Here is a 21,748-nt window from a genome sequence, read left to right as displayed (position 1 = left end):
GATTTAGAGCGGTTATCAATTATCAGAGTCTCCGATTTGAACTTATTTACCGGTTAGCTGTTTAGAAAGAGTGTACAGAACACCTCAGAAATGACTGCCACACGATAGCAAACTGCTGAAGCAAGAAACCACTCATTATCTCTTCTTGAATGATTTGATGTCATGTCAGTACTGAGATATCTGACTCTCCCAAGGGACAGCCGTTGATTTAAACGCCTTGAGTAATTTTAATCGAGTTCATTTAAAGAGAGGTAAGTATAGCGTAATATACAGCTTAATATAGCTTTAAATGTTTCAGAAGAACAAGAAAACGACACTTTTCAGAATTTTTGAAAAATGTCAACTCTAGGTCACTGTTTAACTGTAGGCAAATGTGTGAAGTTAATTAAAAGGTCAGATTTTCCTCGAGTCTTATCTCTTCCACTGAAGCGCGTGTCCATACGGCATTCCAGTGGGATTGATCTAAGGTCAGGTTTTGCACAAACTTGTGGAGTACATTCCAGTTCGAGTGCACGCTGTCGTTAAAGCACGTTTCAATTTGTAATGAAAATCTGTATACCTGTATGAAAATGACTCGGTATTGACGCATTTGAGTGCGCTCTCAGACCTTTGGACACTACTGTATCAATCACGCATGAAGGAAAACTTCTTCCCGGACCTTCAAGTCCTCGACGCGAATCTAGACCGGGGGAGTGAAAGAAATGTTTTAGACAAGCAGAAGGTAAATGTTGTTTACTGTTGTGTATCTGTTACATACGGCAAACAAATAATACAGTAACACAGTACTATAAAAGTAGACACAAACTATACTTTTTGTTTTCACTGTCAGGAAGGCAAGGACTTAGCTTGGCAAATGGTGAGGAACCACTGACACCTAGGCTGTAGGACTGTTTGGTTAAAATAATATACCTTTTAGATACATAGTACTACCAATCCCTTTTATTTCAATCTAAATCAGAACAATGGAAAATAAAACAGCAACTTCGGACAACGGTAAAAAATACATATCATACAAAAACAAAAACAAACAAAAAAAAAAAGTTAATGGGCGTCCTGCCTGGAAACATACTTTATAAAGTGCAGGTCTTAAATTCGTCGTCACATCAGTCATGGTTGAACTTTTCTTTTCCTTTCAGAAAATGCAAAATGGTGCTTGGAAGATACCGTTTGAGGCAGGAGTATGCATGTATAAATATAGATATTTTATATATATATATATATATATATATATATATATATATATATATATATATATATATAAATAAAATGACGAATAACTTGCCACGTTAAAACATTGAAATGGAGAACAATTCCCGACAAATACACTTCATCCGACAGGAGACACATTCAACATAGCAGGGATTAAAAAAATAATAATAATAATAATTATAATAATTATAATAATAATAATAATAATAATACCAGTATCTTATTACCTTCTACACAGTCAATATTGCCCAGGTAACATTTGTCCTAATTTATTCCAAATGTGGTATTTCCTGTACGAAAAAAATAAAACAAGACAAACATATCCTCAGTCTCTATAAATCCTCAACACAGCCAAAGCACTGAATACCAACAAGAGGCAAAACACAGGACTCAGAATAAAAATACAACTACCGTATAAAGTTCTATTACTGAAACTTCAAGGCACAAGACTATGTTAAATAGACCATGAATGTTCTACCGATGAAGACTTGAAGCTGAATGTGTGGTTTTATCTGACCTTCATTCTCCTTCCTTGTATTATCTCAAGTGCTATAATTGAATTTGTATTTCAGGCATTCCTTTATAATTCAGCTTTAACCTTTGTTTTTTGTTTTTTTTTTGTTGTTGTTTTTTTTTTTTCGTCAAATATATAACATCGTACACAATCTAAAGACACAAGAAATGGAAAAATAAAATAAAATAATTATAATAATAATAATAATAATAATAATAAAAAAAATAAAAAGCAAATAACGATCTACTAAATATAACTATTGCTCTTAAGGTAAAATAGTCTACTCCTAACATTGGGTTCTTTTTTTTTAAAAAATAGAAAAAGTAAAACACTAAAATCCACAAATAATAATTTAGTTGGAATAGGTTTGCCATGGTATCGGGGACATCTTAAGGAGGAACAGCTTTAGGAGCCCATGCGTAACCGTCATCTCAGATCAGAGAAACTGGAATTGGAAAGAAAGAAAAAAAACAAACCAAAAAAAAAAAAAATTTAAATTAAAAAACAACAACTGAAGAACGTAAAAACTATTCCTGTCCAACTTAACTGATTTTTTTTTTTCGTTTTTGATTCCTTTGTTGTTGTTGTTTTTTTTTTTGTCCTTTTTGTTTTTAAACTGAAGTGCACAAACATACAAGTGACCTTGTAGTTTCGCTGTGTGTGTGTGCGCGTGTGTGTGTGTGCGTGTGTGTGTGTGTGTGTACAGCCGTGTTCAGGGTTTTGGGTGAGAATCCTGCGCTCAGACTTTTTGGCCGACTCTCGGAGAGGAGTGTTCCAGAGAAAAAACGCATAAAACAAACAAACAAACAAACAAAAAACATCGTTACGAAGAATAGTAAAGGTCAAGCAGTGTACTAACTTCTAATGGCAATCATGCATATTGATACATGTTCACGTACATAGCGTGTAGATTTTGGCTACAGGGACACGAGGACATTCCATAGCATATTTGTTTGCCAGAGGCACAGAACAGATATAATAAAGGTCATTTCATGTTTTCTTATAGGACTCCCGTTGTTGTTGGTGGTGGTATTGGTGGTGATGTTTTTTTTTTGGTTTTTTTTTTTTGACAGTGGGCATTATTGAGTGCTACAAAAAGCATAAATCACCATGGAAGTGAAAGGTTACATGGATACGTTTTATCTATGGACACGACATGGCCACATGATGAAACATAACAAATGGCACAGCGAAGATTAATGGAGATCCTGCTTTTTAAAAAAAAATTAAATAAATAATAATAAAAAAGACCAATCAGCCCATCTTGATTTAACGTCTTGTTTTGCTCAGTTGGGATAAAAGCGTCTTTTTTTTAATGATTTTTTTTAATCAAAGGCCACCTTGGTCAGATTCCCGAAATAAAGGCACTGCCCATTCTGTGGCAGACCGCTGCTGTTTTTCTCTCTCACAGCGCTGTCGCTAATATTTACACGTTAACTTAACATTAACACCGCTGCCATTCAGATGATGCTGTTTTCGTTGCTTGTTTATTTATTTATTTTTTTATCATTTGATCTCACACCAGTTCGTCACGATACATTTCATGTGTACGTGTTTCACGTTGTGCTTGCTTACTCAACTCTATAGTCCTCGAGCCTCCCCTCTCAGATTAGTCAGACCAGGGACGACGACGACGACGACGACGACGTCTACCGCATGTAGGTCAGGTGCGTCATAGTCCTCTGGTTAAGATCTCTGCTCCAGCAGGTCACACGCATCGAACATTCTTGCTCTTTTTAGTTTGTGTCGGGGCTTTTTTTTTATTCTGGCCGTGATGAGCGCTCGATACGCGTGATCTGCTCGAACAGAGCAAGCTAGTGGGATCTGAAGATGCTTGAGACCTGGATGATCGGACCTCAGGCAGGTAACCATATGAACGTCTTCGAATCGTTCTCTCTCTTTTTTTTTTTTTGAGATAATTTCATAGCCCTTTTCTCTAGAGCGCAAGTGCTCTAGTTTCTCCGTGTCCTCTTCCCCACTGGCTAGGGTCGAGGTGGAGAGGAGGCTAAAGGACGAGGTCTGTCAAGCACCACATCTGTACACTGACCTTCGATGAAAGGGAAAAAAAAAAAAAAAAAAAAATCAAATAAAAGTAGATATAGTACTATTCTATAGAATAGTATAAACTTTAAAAAAATGTTTAGAATAATTTAAAAAAAAAATTTCTCTGGTGATTGTTAAAATCTAAATCGATCAGAAAGGGAAGTTTTCTAACATCGTAACACTCGCTATCCTAAAGCACACTTCATAAAAATGACTAGTGAGTAGCTCTAGCATGCTTTTTTTTTTTCTTTTTTGGTAAATATTTATTTATTTATTTTTAAACACTACGATGTGGTTCCAAAAACAAAACAAACAAACAAACAAAAAAAAAAAACAATCTATGAATTTTGTAGATTTAACGTTAAAGAAGAAATGAACGTTGAGCTCTCTCTGATTCGAGCTTCATCGGCAGGGAAAGTATCAGTAAGGACGTAGAAACCGAAGCGCACGCTTCCCTGAAACCAACACTCCAATAACCATCAGTCCTTCTCACTCAGAACGCTTCCTTTAGAAGGAAGGGAAGGAAAAAAAAAAAAAAAGTAAGGGATGTCCAAGTTATTACCGATTAAACGTTTCCGCTACCATAAAAGCACTGCTTCATACGAGAGGAGTTGAAGACTCCTCGTAATGGCCTCCACGTGTACATCATTGGCCATTAGTATTACACATTTAAATAGAATAGAAAACAGAAAAGAGATTGGCCTGAGGTCAGGCATCGTCTCCGTACGTCACTATAGACGTATTTCTGTGAATCATCGAAGAATCGAATGCCTCGCTACAGTCACACTCATCATCACCTTTATGCGTGCTGTCTTGTGTCAGTACCTCATGACTTCAAAGGAGAGGGCAATTAAAAAAAAAAAAAAAAAAAAAAAAAAAAAGCCCTGAAAGGAATGAAATGAGGAAGGATATACCTCACATCCGCTGCGAGTCTGCAAACGTTCTAAACGAAGATAAAACGGACGTGAAACAGAAATGCGTGACTTCATGTGTGAATGTGAAAAGTTGGGGGAGGCCCTGCTATCTCGACTAAATCTTTAACTGCGACGTAAAAAACGTACCCGGTGGATGATGATCTATCGTAACGGCTTTACTCTCAACGAAACACCAAAATCTGCTGAACGTTTAATACGTTCTAATTCACGTCCTACGCTCGTTCTTTTAAAGCCGTTTATTTGGCTCCGTTCAAGATGGCGGCCGTGTCAAATCCGGACATTTATTTCATCACCACGATGACATTTTAAAATGTAAACAAAAGGCGAAAACAGGGATTCTGATCACGTCTTTGTTTTTTTGGCTTTTTTTTTTTCCCCTCCACGGAACTCTAAATTATCCAGAAAGTCTCGCGCTTTGGATGGAGGCAGGGTGGAAGAAAAAAAAAATAAAATAAAAAATCCAAACGTCCTGTGTGAACTGTCGCAGCTGTCGTGTGAGAGGAAGTCTAGTAAATATAGCACAAGCGCGCACATCGTGTCTTCTGTTCGCGTCGACTTCCCTGTTTGCTCTCCGTCACCATGACAAGGAAGGAGGGAGGGAAAAAAAAAAAAAGAAAAAAAAAAAATGAATGGCTACACTTCCAAACATACACTGTAGGCTCTGATGTGTTCAGGAAACACAAGGCCACTGTTTTCAATTTCACTTTATAGAAAGAAAAGGGGAAAAAATGAAAAGCTAGAACGATAAATGCGGGGAGCGGGGCGGGGGGGGGGGGGGGGGGAAGAGGAAGAAAACATGTTCGAACACACTGCATTGGAATTTCATTTCTATATTTTTTTGTTCTCCTTTCACACATTTATTTCGTCTGTGCTTTCGATGTTCATTCATAAATCCGTTTGTGCTCAACCCCCCTGCCCCCACGCATAAAAAAATAAAGTATAACAGTGAAAACCTTTCCTACTATATTACTATATTAGTCTGCTATCCTGCACCGCTGAAACAGATGGCGAGGTTAATCACATTACTCAGCGTTCAAACATTCCTCTCCACGTCTCTACGTTTTTTTAAAATGCAAGAACGAGAGAAAGACATTCAGAACCAGCCATCGCAAAGCATGATTGGTGTCCGAAAACAAACAAAAATAAATAAATAAACCTAGGACCCATCCTCTTCCCGTCCCATAAACTGGGAAATCTCTCAGGATTTGATTAGCCTTTCTTGTTTAGAACATGACTGACAGGGTACAAGTGATGATCCCCCTCCTCGCCCCCATGAATTTCCTTATATGAGCTTTTATTAAGAAATGTCACTCTTCATGCAGTTATATATAACCAGACTGCCTTCTTCTAATAGCCACTTCTATAATATGAAGGGGAAAAAACAAAAATGAAGATGATGTAAAATCGAGCCTTATTTCGTCTGGTTTTGGCAGGGAAGGATTAGTTGTAAATCGGCTTCCCCGTGAAGCGTTACTCGTGCACCCATTGTCCGCTATCTCAGTGTTTTGCTATTTCCTAGAAGCTCTAACGGAGCACTAACACCTGGTTCCTATGATTTCTATATTAATATAAACGATAAAAATGAAACTGGGCGAACGAAAAGAAATCTGAGAGTTCATTCAGAGGCGGTATGCCAGCGACTGTATCGTCGCTCTGCATCCAACTCACAACACTCGACACAACAGCTGCCTTTTGTAAGTACATTTACATTTTTGTGAATTTTTTTTTTCTCCATTATTTCTTGTTTTAAAAAAAACAAAACAGAAAAAAATAAAACAAACAAACAAACAAACAAACAAAAAAAAACAACTCCTCCCCCTGTGAGTGCCTCTATTCCTGCGTGAGAACACAGCCGTTGCTGCTGATTGGTCAGTCACTCTGAATGTCAGTCACGTCCTTCAGCTCACGCGTTCGCTCACAGGCGTCCTGGACTCGACCGTTTCTTCTCGACTCGGCCTGGGAACGGCGGAAGGAGGAACAATGTCTCTCAGTTCCTTTCCATCCCCCGTCACAGTGCCATGCTGCTGCTGCTGCTGCTGCTGTTGTTGTTGTTGTTGTTGTTGGGTTCGCAACTCCGTCGCTGCCATCTTGCCTGAAGTGTCTCTAACCGTGTGACTGTCGGTTCGGGCCTCCTCCCTGCAGGCTAGCGGCTCCTGTCTCGACCTGGAAGTGCTCAAGTCCTGGGGCTCGTTCTCCACTGGGGGTCCTCCGTGCATGGAGTGGCCGAGGGAAAGCTGGTGAGCCTGCGGAGTGAAGATGGACGGCTCCATCAGGGGCAGGTGGTGTTGGTGTTGGTGATGGTGGTGATGATGGTGATGGTGGAGGTGTTTCAGTTGTTGCTCACGCTGATCTCTCTTTTTGTGGAGCTTCGGTCCACTGCTGCTGCCGTTACCAGAATCCACTGCTTCCTTATGCTTCCGGCTCGAGTGCTTGTGAAGCTTCTGTCCCGTTTCTGACTCCGCTCCAGCAGAGGGCGCCGTTTGACTCACGGGCCGCTTTGCTACGCTGCTCGGTGCCTCGGGTGTAGTCGTAGCGGACCCTTCTGCCTCCTCCATAGTCTCCCGTGTCTTGCGCTTCTTGATGGGAAGCGCCTTCTCTTGCACAGGCTTGGCTGCCAACTCCTTTTGCGCCTTCTTCTTGGCCTCCGATGTCGCGATAGCTGCAGCAGCGTAAGCTGCACTCGAACCTGTCCCTCCTGCCGCAGACTGAGACGCAGCCGCCGGCTTCCGACCGCGTTTCTTTGGCACGCTCGCCTGCTCTTTTTCCGCTTTCCTCTTGCGTCCTGGGCGCTGTTTGACGACGGGAACTTGCCCCGAGGGTGATCCTGCCTCCGCTTTCGGAGCCACAAAGGGCATCTTGACGAGGAGTTTGCCCGGACTCTTTTCTACCACGCGTTTCACTGCTACACCCTCTGTGGCCTGCCGTATTTTGCCACTGCCCTTCGGCCGGCCCCTCCCTCGGCCGGTCGGCTTGGGCACTTTGGGCTTCTTCGGCGGTCTCTTCTCCCTGCGTGACGGGCTCCCGCGCCCCGTGACCGTAAAGTCAAAGTCATTTGGGTCTGTGGTGGTGTCACCCACCTTTTGGAAGTACGCCATGAGCTCCACTTTGGAACGGAAGGCTTTCCCTTCTGGGCTGGAAAAATAAACAAAAAAAGGTTTGCTACACATTTTAAGTCAGATGACAAACACACGAATGTAGACAGAAAGAAAAAAAAAAAACACTGAGCTAATCATCCTTGCTCACTCACACCCACCAAAGTCAAGCACTTTCTTTCATGCTGTTACAGATATAGAATGTAGAAATGGTGTAGGAACAGGGAAGCACTGGTCCATGCTGACTCACAAACTCTCACGGGACGTGTATTGTTCAGCTGCCCATCATGTCAAACTGGCCAGTCGAACAATTCACACCACTTCACATTCAAACCACTGAATTATTCATCTCGTAACTCAATCGGATCACAGCTCTAGATTAAAACATACATCTCCCAGGCAATCGAACAACACAAGACTCCTCTTGTTTTTGTTGTTGTTGTTGTTTTTTCAGGTAACTCAGCGTTATATTGAATTAGGCGCTGCGACATAGCGCTATGAGCACTATAGTGCACGGAGTCGCCCAGGCTGTTTGTCTCAGCACGCCACAGCCCAGGCAAGCCTCATCTCACCCATATCACAACATTACACTTCCACTCCATCTATTTTACCTCCTCCAGCAGGACATTTCTGGTTTAAGAAAAAAGGAAGAAAAAAAAAGAAAGAAAGAAGAAAAGTCCGTGGATGACGAATATCATCAGCGATCTTTGCCGAGTTAACCGAATATGTGCGCACGTCCGCCCTTTCAAAACCACTATTTAATGCCGTCGTCGTTTTTGTACCGCGTTAATAAAACCTGACGTCGGTTTGCGATGCCGCAATATTCCGTTATGACTACAGTCTTACCTGAACCTGTTCTGATCGAGCAACATTTTCACTAGTTAGTGGCGATAATCGTCTTGATAATTGCAGTGCGTCGGGTAATCGATTACTAGGACAGCCCTACTCACTTGATCAGGTAGACGTCGAATTTGCCAGCCGATCGTCCCGACTTGCGCTGTTTGAGTTTGCGCGTCCAGCCCTGAGGCAGCGAGGGGTCATCGTACAAAGGCCCGCGGTCCCGAATGATGGATCGCCGCTGCTTGGCCGAGGAAGAAGCTTCCGGAGCGCCGAGGGCCGCTGCGGGCTCAGGGGCCGAGGGCTCGGATTGGCCGGCCTCCGCTCGCTCTCCGTCGCCCCCCTCCGTACTGGCGGGCTCGACCCTCTCCGCATCCTGTTCCTGCTCTTTTTTGCTTTTCTTCTGTTTTTGACTTGCTTCTTTAGAACCCTCCTGGTCCTCCCCCTTTCCGTCACCTCTGCACACAACACAACACGACACCACAGCAAAGACGCGGAAGTTAGACACAAGTCAAAATCAACCGATTTTAAAAATTACGCGTATCTACAGTATGCGGCGGTTACGACTTCGGATATTTTGTATAAACGTGTATTTGTTCGCGCCACATAATACACGACCAGCACCGTAAGCAAGAAAATCTGGCGAGGTGCCGCAGAAGCCCAAAGCAGAAAAAGAATCAGAGACCAGGAAAAAAGAAATAAAAAACAGACAGAAAAAATGTATTAACAATCTGTGGAAAGTTAACACAATGACGACTTTCCAGTTTTCAAAACCAGAGGCAGGGACGCCGCGTTTAGTTGCAATCGGGCGAAGAAGTACAGGGGAATCACCAGCCGCGTCGTTCCACCTCGCTCGAGTGGAGTGTAAAGATTCCACTGTTGTGCGAGGGCGAGATTACTGAACCTTCTGATAAGTGAAAGTGCTGGTGGAATCTCCCTCCAGGTCACTGCTGGCCCGTTTTAGTTTAAATTTGTTTTGTGCTTGGGGACGGGAGTGGGAAAAAAGCACAAATGAGATATAAATGAGTTAAAAACGCAGAATATGAGCAAATATGTGGATTACACCTCTTGTTTTCCCTCCAATTCTTTTAATCACAATCAGCAATCTGTACAAAAGGCTTAGCCTAAGATCATTTTAAATCCTTTTCAGCCGAGGCGCTGTTAAGTTCGCTGTTCTGGTTGGTCCGTAGTTCATTTTCTAGAACGATCGCTTTGTGAGAGTCAGAGTTACAGCTGTTAAGACATTTATAATACACTGTGGTTTGTAGTTTCTCTGTAACGAGTGTGACAAGCTGCGGGGTTTTTTTCCGTCTTGTTACCTGAGAGAGAGCGAGAGAAAGAAAAAAAAAAGAAAAGAGCGAGATGAGAAAGTGAGGGAACGGCTGTTTATAGCTTCTATCCCGTAAGTTCCAAGACGCTAAATGTTACCATAGCCAAATTAAAGAAAAAATGCGTGCTTTTCTTTCATTAATTAAATATAAGCGTTTGCAAAGTGCTGTGGTGTAAAAGGACTAAAACACTTGCTGATATTGGAAACGCACTCAACTTCACCTCGGCTCAAATTGGAGCGCCTTGGCCCAAATCTGCTGAAAATCGGTGTCCGTTTTGAAAAAACTGCGATCTACTCCGACTATTGTGGCGTTCGCGTCGATTTTGCATTCGTTTCTGCGATCGCAAAAGTTGCGAAATGCAGGACGAGACTGATGTAACTGACTGTCGCTCACTGATCGTGTAGTTAGATGCAGAAAGCTTGAGGAGTAAATCTCTTCTGGCATAAAGCTAAACGGCTGAGCCGTGATGCCAGACGGAGAACACCACGGCGAACTGAATATTAATCGTTTATTAATGAAGCACATGGCAACCGTGATGGTGAACAGGATAACAACCTTAGAGGCTCGGATGTCTTCCTACTTGGCACAACTGAGGCTAACTCTCCTCGAAAAGAAAAGCCCGCTCAGGCCCATAATACTCCTGCAATAATCTCATGGCCTGTTCACTCAGTCTGGTTTTGCTCCCACTATCCAAAAAAAAAAAAAAAAGCTCTAGTCTAGTCAAAAAAATCTTTTTTTTTTTTGTAAAGAATTTAAATCAACACAAGCTATGAGACATGTACTAAAATCAAATCTTCTCATGTTCCTGTTCTCTGATTCAGTGTTTGGCTTCGTTATACAACGTCGCTTTAATAATGAAGGAGTAAAACCAACGACAAGGTTGTGTGATGAAACACAGTCGCTGTTGAGTGTTTTATTCCTTTTATACCACGTCAATTTACCAATGAACTTTTTATTAACGGAAGAATGAGATCATACTTAGCTTGTAGTTATGTTTACTGTTGGTTCTTGTTATCGTTTACGTTATAGCAGTTATGAACAGTCATTCCCTCAGGAGCTGCTCTCTCTCTCCCTCCTTCTTTCTCTCTCTCTCTGTTTCTCTCTCCCTCCTTCTCGCTCTCTCTCTCCCTCCTTCTCTCTCTCCCCCTCTCTCTCTCTCCCTCTCTCTAAATTAATAAGACAAAAAAAGCAGTCTCGTTAATAAGAAACTGAACACAAACTCCTTTTGTCCAGAAAACAAAGTTACAGCTTTACCTCTAACTGTTACAAAGCGCTCACACTGGAGACTCCTTCCAAAAGCGTTAAATAAACGTCTCCTTATAGAAAGCTGTTTATTATCAGTTTTTGATTAGGTGGAGCATTCCAGTAGGGGTGGGAGATATGACAAAAATATCACATGATTGCTGAAAGTCATTTCTACGAAACACCTACGAAAAACATAGATTCTACGATATAGATGACTTGGTTCACGAGTTGAAACCATAACAGTAGCGTTCAAATAATCATTCATCTGTTTAGTATTAATAAACAAACCTTTGGGGGTATGTTGTAAAGCCGGGTCGATGTGATGATACTGATATTGTAGGAGTGTAATGATATGCCGCGATGCAAAAATGTGACCATGTGAGATTCACATTGTGGGAATTGGCGTTCTGTTAATTATGCTTCTGATGCAGTTGCACTGTTTGAACACTAGAGGTCCCAATCTGCGCAACCCACAGAGTTAAAACATACAGCGCGCATGCTGGTCACATGATCGCGTTCTTTCATGGAGCGCCTGCGAGACCTGCACTTGCGAAGTCCGGATTGCGATAACCGACATTCATTACACGTTATACGGTTTCACGACCACGTTATAACGGTTAAACTTACTGAACTCTTCAGTAGCTTTCAAACGTCATCACAAGCCAGACAAAAACGGGCATTTTAGCCGACTTTGGAGCTTTATTTCTACTACGGAGCTCGTCCTGTTTCAGCCGATCGCTTTCAACGGGTCACTTTGTTTATTCAACGTACATTTTTGGGAGGGTTTATAAATGAATTTATTAATTACTAAAAGATATGGTGAACCTGTAACCTGTAGTACATGTTGTTTACAATATGGAACATCTGTTTGTGGAATTGTTTTGATTTATTTAGTTTTATACAAACGAAAATGTTTTTTTTTTTTTGTTAATTTTTTTAAATCAAATTTTGTTCGAAATATACTGAGAATCGGATCGAATCGAAATCTGCATCGTGCATCTGTATCGTGACTCGAATGGAATCGTGACCGGATTGTATAGTTACACTGTGAGAAGGTATGTTACAATATGCTTTTGTTCTGTATCGCTAACGAACAAGGGTCTGATTATCTTCCCCTTCATTTCTTGTTAAATATTTATGTTTTTAAACTTTTTTTTTTTTTAAATAATAGCGCATCATGAAAATGTCTTCAAATATGAAAGTATGAGGAAGTTGTGCTTTATCTACAGATAAAGGAACGTTTGTCTGTGAACTGAAGCGAAAGCATGAAAAGTAAACATGGGAAAGCACCTGAACTGAGCAGCACGACGTGAAACGTTTCCTATCAGACACGCTTTGAGAACCTGAAACGTTTGGTCGTGATCAAATTTGAACAGATAAATACTACACGCTACGGCCGACGTGACCGGCCGTGCAACCAGAGAACAGCGAGTACTATGCAAATCAAAGCGAAGGCTCAAAAAGTACTCAGTGTACCATTAAGCGAGGTTTTTTTTTTTTTATACACGTTTAGGGTGTCGTCTGCTTACTTCGAATCGGAGTGAAATCGATACTTCTGCACGCTGCTTTGGTTTCACGCTGCGGATAATGAAACAAACTAAAAAGCGATCCGATAAACAGAAATAACTCGTTCAGAAAGTTGCATCTGGTGTTCCTTTTCCGCTATTTTTGTTCGTTGGATCAAATCTCCAGAACGCACGGCATTTCCACGGCGCTACGTCTCTGTGCTTCGGCACAGTTTAGCAGCTTGCCTACGCAATAAATAAATAAATAAATAAACCTTGCTCACAACCCATAAAACACATGGTCGTGGCATGTTTCTGCAGTCCGTCCTGGATTGCGTGGAGTATTTTTGTGATTGCTGCGGCCAAAAATCCTCGATTTTGCGGTGAAATTGTTTCACGCGCTCTTTCGCGGTCACGTCTGTCGGTAAACGAGTACTCGCGTTCGACGCACGTGAATCGACGAGCGCTTTGGATGAACGCGCGTAGCGACGACGTCACGTGACGTGCCCTCGTCCCGAATCCGCCGGAAAATCTGCGGTGATTTTGACAAAACTGCACGCTCCGCTAGGAATACTGCGGAGTTTGCTTGAATTCGTGTTAATTACAGCGATCGCAGAATCCACGGAGGGACTGATTGCTTAACTTGAGCGATAAATCACGTCGGGATTCTATTTTTTTTTTTAAGCGTTTGTCTGAGGCTGCATTTGACTAGAGGTTATAACGGTAATTCCCAGGGGAAGGAGAAAAGAGAAAGAAGGAAAAAACACGCCCCTCAAATCAGAATTCCTACTCAGGGATAGTCCCCTCAACTCCCGAGTTCCTCAGAGTTCAGCAAGTGACGTCAAATCTAAATGGATGCTCACAGCATCAACAGTAGCACTTCTTACTTTTAAATGAGTTAGACTGTATATACACAAGTATTTATATTTATTTGTTTTTTTTTTTTTTTGATTAATCATCATACAGGCAGTTTTTGCTTGTTAAATCTATAACCCTTTACTACAAAAAAAACAACATAAACGTAGCACTGCTAGCTGTTCATAGTGTACATTATACCATTGTTATTATTTTTTACTACTATCATTCTTATTTTTCTATTCCTCTTGTATATATTTTTTTCAATTCTACTCCTATTTAACGTGTATTCTTTCCTATGTGTTTTTTCTGTAACTGAGCTGCTGTAAAGAAGGAATTTCCCCAGCGTGGGATCAATAAAGTTTATTGGGAAAGGGTTTACAAAAAGCTCCATTTTCGCTGGAAAAACCCGGCGTGCCGGTGCGGACGGAGGACCAGGACGTGGAGGTAGCGTAAGTTTTCCGACACGGGAAAGTCTTCAGGAGAGGAAAAAATGAGAACCGGACTGTAGATAGCGGAGAACGGGAGCTAACTTACTTGTTTGGTGAAAGGTAACTATAAAAAGTACGATGTGTCGTTCTTTAATTAATTTAAAAAAAATACATATATTATGCTCGTCGGCAAACTGCTGTGGTGTAAGAGGAATAAAACACTTCAGGGCATGCATTTATTGGAAAATAATCAACTTCCGGGTGGGAAGAGGGTGGGAACGCTGTAGATCGGGTTTGCGTTTCCATCGTCCGATCCACTGGCGTAAAACCTGTCGCCATCACGCCTGTAAATGTGCTTAATAACTTTAGCAAAGGAAGCTCGTGACCAGTCCAAAATGTTTTGTTCCTTACGTAAGCGACATGATGGAAAATGTTTTTCCGACACTCTGGAGTAACGTTAGGTCGCGCTTTAATTTTCCTCGTCCGACCCACTGAAGCATTTTGCGTACAAGTCTAAAAGCGTGCAATGTCCTTTAGAAGTTAGCAAAAAGAAAAAAGAAAAGAAAAAGAAAAGAAATAAAAGCTGATGATAAGAGATCCGTCCCGAATACATCAGAGCTTTGACGCTGTTATCGAATTAAGAGCACGGGATCAGTCTTTCCTCTCATCGACGTCGGTACGATTACACGACTTGCACGTTTAAGTGCAGGAGCTGTGAAAGAAAAGTTAGTCCAGAGTGCAGGAAGAAACGAGAAAGAGAGAGAGAGAAAGCTAGAGAGAGAAAGAAAGAGAGAGAGAGAGAGAGAGAGAGAGAGAGGGATAGAGAGAGATAGAGAGAGCTAGAGATAATATGATAGAGAGAGAAAGCGAGATAGAGAGAGAGAGAGATAGATGGAGAGAGAGAGAGATTGATAGCAAGAGAGCGAGAGATTGATAGCGAGAGAGAGAACTAAAGTGAAACAGAGAACAGTGCAACATCTTTAAACTCTGCTGTTGTTGATGTGTTTGGTTTTGTATTGTACCGCAGAACCATCAACTTTAACCCATGTAAAAAAAAATCATGTGTGTCCTTTCTGCCTCGTTTTAGTCACACTGCACATAAAGCAAACGTAGCCAGCCATTACGCTCAGGAAGGGAAGGGACGCAGCAGCACTGTGTGTGTGTGTGTGTGTGTGAGAGAGAGAGAGGAGAGAGAGAGAGAGAGAGAGAGTGTGAGTGAGTGCATCACACACGGGTCACATCAGGTCAGTCTGACTGCACTCTCCTCCTCATGCTTCCTATTTTAATACTGTCCGAAAGAAAATCTCTCACACGCGTTCACATACGTGCGTTATGGGTGGTTTCGGAAATCCCAAATGTATTGCACTGACAAACAGGATGATTTCATCTGACATAGTTTGGGTAAATCCCCAGCAATGTCTCACTCACACACACGCAAACACACACACACGTTTCTAAAATGTTAGCTACGAACAGCAAGCAAAAATCTGTCTAATACGTCAAGTCTGTTTAACATCGTAGTGCTGTTACACACACTCACACACACGCAGATCCTGGTCCTTGAAATGACTCCGTTCCGATTTCGCTTGTTGATGTATTTACTTTAGAAACAAGACGTCGGACCGACGGTGAAACGCTCGACTGATTTGCACGAGGGCCAAAAGCGTGTAAGATTACGCCACACCCTAAAGTCTGAACAAACTCAAATGTAGCTTTTTTGCCAACTAGCTAACTATGAGAAACAGCGAGTGGGTGATTTTTACCGCCGTCTTCCCGTCCACGCCCGTCCGATCTAAATAGTACGATATCCTGAACGACGAGATGCCATGTGTTCGTGTGGGGTTTTTTTGAGTCGCGCTGCAAGTTTGAGCCAAGGTCGAGAACGGTGACGGAGAACCGCAGGAGACATGTGACGCGTTTGATAATTACTACGAAATATTACGCTTCTTGATTTAAAAAAAAAAAAGAAAAAGGGAAAGATAAAAAAAAGGGGAACAGCACGCGGGAAAAAAAAGCAAAAAAAACCTCACATTTGCTGTAGGGATGTAACGATACGACGTGATACGATACGATACGACATGATACAACACGAGGCTCTCGGTTCGATCTTTCTCCTCGTCGAACAGCATCGCTGTGCAACAGTATCTACGTGTCATAAAAATAGAGCTTATATTATGTGATGTACAGTATAATAAACATTTAAAAATAAATAGCTTCCTCTTTGTTTTTGCATTTGGTATGATTAGTTTGAATGATATTAGTATTCCCTGCCATGTTCATGAAGCTCCGCCCCTGGATCTTAGGTCTACATAATGATTGACAGGAGGCGCATCCAAACACGAACAACCAGAAATCAGTTTTTAAAGAGTGGGGGAAAAAATCAACTATTGCACCTTTAAGCATGATGGTTATTTTTTTTAAATGTTTATTTTCCTCGCCGATTCAATCCAGGGCTAAAGAAATCGACTCGGCGATAAGCAAGTGAAGAACGCAGGGCTCGAAAACGCGCCTCATACACCAGACAGCCACGTGACTAACGTGACGCTACGTCCAAGTTAATCCGGAGAGATCTGAAAAACCGCATTCGCGTTTTTTGTTGTTTTTTTTTTTTTTTTTAAATCGCTCGTCCACACCGAAACGTCCGGCTTAACGTCCCTATACCGCGCACACGTAAAAACCTACACAGCTTCGTCTCACGTCATTTCCGTCAGGCGTCTATTTAAAAACGGGGTCTGAAGTGACAAACAACGCTGTCAAACTGGATATCAAGGACAACAGCACAGCATCACGACGTCATCCACCATCTTGTTGTTTTCTGTCGAACTGCGTGCGTCACACAACTAAAAACACGTCATTGCGTTTGAATATCTCCGTTTCCTCAATCCGCACTACGACACACACACAAAAAAAAAACACGCCGTTTTCAAATTCACCCGCTTTTCAAAACGCTCCGTTTACGTCGGTCAAAAAAACAAAACACAAACGGCGTCTTGGCGTAGACGGAAGGCCAAAAACGTCGAGAAAAAGACGCAAAAAGCGCTTCTCAGATTGACCCGGATTAACGTGGACATAGCCCGAGACAGCATAAGAAAAGCCCGGCGCTTTAGACACGCCCGCCGTGTCGCGATTCACACCTTTCGCCTCGTTACTCTACACCGTACGTAAAGTTTCCTTACACGCCGCTAAGACTCCGGACGTGTAAACGTTTCGTGCAAACGCCGAGTTTAAAGTCTTTTCGACTTTTATCATGTCGAAACGGAAACCTATATCCAGGCAATGCTTATTTTGTGTGGCGCTGCGTCGAAAACGTATCGAAGTTCACGTTCCCTAGTTTGCTGCTAACGTCGCGCAAGACACGCCCCCTTTTCTCCCCAGGGGCGGGACGTAAACATTCTAGAGACGATTTAATTGGACCGATGCAAGACGAGTACAGGATGAATCATCAAAAAAATAAATATATTTCCCAGAAGTGATGGAAGAATAAATCCGTATCTCTAAAAGTATATATTTTTCCCCCTCCCCAAATATATCATCATATCTGTATCCAAAACATCTTTTTTTGTTTTTTGTTTTGTTTTGAATTTCAGGGGCACTTGACAGACAAACAAGGACCACCTCAGAAACACATCTGAAATTGCTAGGAATATCAATATAGTGCTGTGCATTTCAGAAACCACACAAACTAACTTGCATGCATGTGCAAACTTGGACGTGCAGCCACATAAACAAACCAGCACCATACATGAGGATTAATATTACTGATCACCACACCACATGAGCTAAACAGGTTTTTGGGACAAAATGTAATTTTCCAGCATGCAGCTGTGCACTAGCCAGCTTCTTAGCCAGCTAACTTCTAACTGGCTGGTGTTTTGACAGCCATTAAAAATGAGCAGCACTTCTTTAAAAAAAAAAAAAAAACACAAACAAACAAAAAAAAAACGTGCAGAGTTTAGGATGTAAACATGCTTTCAAATATCAGACAAGCGACGTAGTGCTGCACGTTAAATGTGATATTAGCTTAGCTAAGAGTTCAGAGTAACGTCAGAAAATGACACACACGCACACACATACATATACACACACTCACACACATACACACACACACACCTCCTCCTAGTAGGTAGCTAGCTAGCTAGCTGGTTAGCAAGTAAGCTAAAAGTGTTCATCCATGATCTGGGAAAAGCAATGGGGGGAAATACAAGTGACGTTATTCCAAAGCTAACGCTAAAGCTAAAGCTAACGGACTTAGCAAGCTAACGTTTCTCACCACACACAATAATGGTTAGCTGCGATAAATACGCAATAGCGATTTGCGGCGGCCGCCCGTTTGAATTCGCCACAACATTACAACATGAAGATAGCCATTCACACTTACAGTCTCTCCTCTCCGCTCTCTGCGGCGGCCATTTTTTTTTTATTTAAATAAATAAATTTCCAAAAAAATCACGCAACATCTTTGTGAGTACCCCCTCCTCCTCTCACCCTCTCTCTCCCCTCCTCTCCTCTACTACACCATAGACGCGGCCCCAGTTCTCGCGAGATTTCCGTCCGTTAAGCGCGTCTCAGATGCTCTCGCGAGAACCAGAGGAAGGTAATGATCATCAGAGAAGAATGTCTAGGCCTCGCGAGGGACACTGCGGTGCACGTCAGAATAAAACTGTTCGGCGCTCTTCTGTTTTTATTTCTTTATTTATTTCGTTCATTGTGTTTTGTTTACCTACTGATTTACTTCCATTCGTGTTTCTCTCAAAACAAAGTCAGAAAGTTACACAGCGTGTGTTTCAATATTATGGTAGCCATATGGCAGTCCTTAATGATAGTCGTTAGTGATGTTTTTTACTTCTTCTTCTTCTTCTTCACAGTGTTGATATCACAATTAAGAAAAGTCTTAAATCTAATGACAGACACATCACTGACTCATGCGAGTCGATAAACCTTTACGCGCCTTGTGTGGTTAAACCTTATTTGTTCATATTCCTTTATATCTTCAGTAAGAGCTTTATCCTGGTCAGGGTCACGGTGGAATCCAGGAATACTGGGTGGGAGGTGGAAATACAGCCTGTATGGGATGACTGTCCTTCACAGGAAACGTTCACACACACAGACACACACACACACCACATTCCTACTGGCGTATTTGTGGGAGGTGGGATGAAACCAGAGAATGAGGAGGAAACCCACAGAGACACAGGAGAACATGCAAAACTCGAGTAAACCAGGAACCTGGAGCTGTAATAAGCAGCTGTATTTAAACAGGTACACCTTATGTCTTTGTAGAGAGCAAGGGAATAGTGAATACAAATTAAATACATGAAAAGTAGACCTATGTTAGATGAACTAAGGTTAGTTAGTTACAGTTACATTTATATAGCGCTTTTCTAGACACTCAAAGCGCTTTATATAGTATGGAGGTGGCGGGGGGGGGGGTCTCCTCAACCACCTGTAGTGTGAAGCATCCACCTAAATGATGCAACGGCAGCCATAATGCACCAGAACACCCACCACACACCAGGTGATGTGTGGTGTATTGGTGTTTAAGTAAGGGATAAAACATGACGGTTGATTCTTTCCCTATTCATTCTGAAGAGTTTTATTCCACTAATTCCACAGTAATTTGACAAATAATTTAATTTATTTATCTTTATATCTATTATCCACTTATAGTTCCATTTAATGTTGTGGAACGTCTGTGAAACAAGTTCGCTCGTGTTATCACGTACATTATAGCAGTCATAAACAGTTGTGGGGGACACGGTGACTTAGTTTGCGTCGCACCTACGGGGGTGGGGGTTGAATCCTGACTCTGCCCTGTGTGTGTGGAGTTTGCATGTTCTCCCCGAGGGGGTTTCCTCTAAGTACTCTGGTCAACCCCCGCCCGCCCCGCCCCCCAATGACGTGTTCAAGATTCAAGATTTGAATTGTCATATACACAGCATTGTAGGCTGATTGGCATTTCCAAATTGTCTGTAGTGTGCAATTGTGCCCTGCGATCGGTTGGCATCTTGTCCAGGGTGTCCCCCGCCTTGTGCCCCGAGTTCCCTGGGATAGGCTCCAGGCTCCCCCACGACTCTGTGTAGGATAAGCTGTATGGAAAATGGATGGATGGATGGATGGATGGATAGATAAACAGTCATTCCCTGACCAGCCTCTCTTTTTTCTTTCTCATGAAATGAATAAACCGAGAAATCGGTTTACCGATAAACCGAGAAAATCGCAGAAATCATGAACTCCTCTCGACCGAAGACTTTCGCATGAAGGAAAAGTTACAGCTTTACCTCTGAATGTTATAAAATGCTGACACTGGAGACTCCTTTTTAAAAAATGCTTGATAAACGTCTCCTGACAGAAAACTTCACCATATTAACATTTAAACAGTTTTAAAATCTGTTTATATATAGCATCCACCATACAAGTTCCTGTGTGTGTTGTTACTATATAGAAACCATAACGTATTAGAACAAGCGCATTAATATAAACCTGAGATTTGCCTTGTGGTCAGAAATACCGTCTGACTGCTATTATGGAATAGCAGGAAACTATGGAAAGCCAACAATACACACAAAAAGTCATAAATTGTACTAACATACATGTAAGTGAGGAGCAAATATCATTAAGGAGCAAAATATCTGTCAATTTTTCCCATATGATATTTTGGGTGTTTTAGAAATCTATAACGAGTCAGTCTAAGATATTGGCTGGAGGACAGAAAACATTAGAGAAGTCAATTTTGTAAAGAATTGTCCCAGACTACTTAAGTTCACCTTCGCTTTAAAACAACCCTCTGCTTGGTAAAGAACTGGTCAAATCCATTTCACAGATATAGCCACAGAATCTAGGGCGATTTCCTGGACATAGAGGACTTCTGTGATAAATGCTGAAATCTGTAATGTTTCTGCACTTCAAGTTGCCTGTAAGGAAGCAGGAAGAAAGCGGCATATCGGGTTCATAGTGATCTAGATCAAACTGGCCAATGCTCCATTCAGATACAATTGAATTATTTACAGTGAAAATATCCAGCACCTTAGAATCTTTACGTTCTGATAAGAAAATGTTTTAATAAAAGTCATTCCAATTAGCATGTTTTATTCCCATGTGAGATGGTACTTCTACATATTTTTTTTTTATCTGTAGAAGTAAACTGTTTTTACTTAAATGTGAATTATTGTATGTAGTGTAGTGTCTATACACCCCCAGCATATTTCCTCCAGATTTTACATGGACGGTGGCTTATTATAAGCTAAATGATTATAATGAGTACCTTTTACTTACCTTTTTTTTTTTTTTACATTTACAATCGTTAATTTACAAATCCTCTGGTCCAACAAAGCAATCGTTTAATTTTCCATGTTGCTATTTGTATTCCCTTAAGCTGCATCAGAAATAGCCTACTCACTATTTGTACAATCCACTCCTCGCTTCCCATTCAATGACTTTAATATCTCCCTCAGGCCCATTACACGATTTTATGTTTACCTTCACACACACATTTGCAATACATTCTTCTTGACTTGATGTCATCATTCTAATTGTTTATAGTTACATTTTAATGATGTCGAACATCCCCGAAACGAAGTAGTTCCTATTATCACTTACGTTATAGCCGCTATAAAGAGTCATTCTCTCACCAGGAATTCCCTCTTTTATTCAAAGGTAACAAAGCAAAACAACATAGCATGTCATGTTACAGAGAAACTGCAAAACATAAATTCTTGAAGTTACGAAGTTACAGCAGCAGTAACACTGGAGAC

General features: G+C 41.5%; 1 protein-coding gene across 1 annotated transcript; it reads right to left on the bottom strand.

Annotated features, from left to right (window-relative positions):
* Positions 1-1,246: 1,246 nt before the first annotated feature.
* On the bottom strand, positions 1,247-18,795 carry mecp2 (methyl CpG binding protein 2). The gene is made up of 3 exons (XM_053625716.1): positions 18,376-18,795; positions 8,744-9,088; positions 1,247-7,833 (listed from the first exon to the last, which is right to left on the bottom strand). The coding sequence occupies exons 1-3, from the start codon at positions 18,405-18,407 to the stop codon at positions 6,600-6,602; spliced, it is 1,611 nt and encodes a 536-aa protein (XP_053481691.1). The 5' UTR covers positions 18,408-18,795; the 3' UTR covers positions 1,247-6,599.
* Between the last annotated feature and the right edge of the window lie 2,953 nt (positions 18,796-21,748).

This window comes from Ictalurus furcatus, chromosome 5, assembly GCF_023375685.1.
Source record: "Ictalurus furcatus strain D&B chromosome 5, Billie_1.0, whole genome shotgun sequence".
NCBI lineage: Eukaryota > Metazoa > Chordata > Actinopteri > Siluriformes > Ictaluridae > Ictalurus > Ictalurus furcatus.
Note: the sequence above shows the minus strand (reverse complement) of the source record. Positions and strands in the feature narration are given on the sequence as shown.

Coding starts and splice junctions, on each gene's coding strand:
- mecp2 (XM_053625716.1), bottom strand. CDS start 18,407: ATGGCCGCCGCAGAGAGCGGAGAGGAGAGACT. Junction 9,089..18,375: donor GAGAGCGGAGAGGAGAGACT/GTAAGTGTGAAT, acceptor TGTTGTGTGCAG/AGGTGACGGAAAGGGGGAGG. Junction 7,834..8,743: donor TTCGACGTCTACCTGATCAA/GTGAGTAGGGCT, acceptor TTATTTTTCCAG/CCCAGAAGGGAAAGCCTTCC.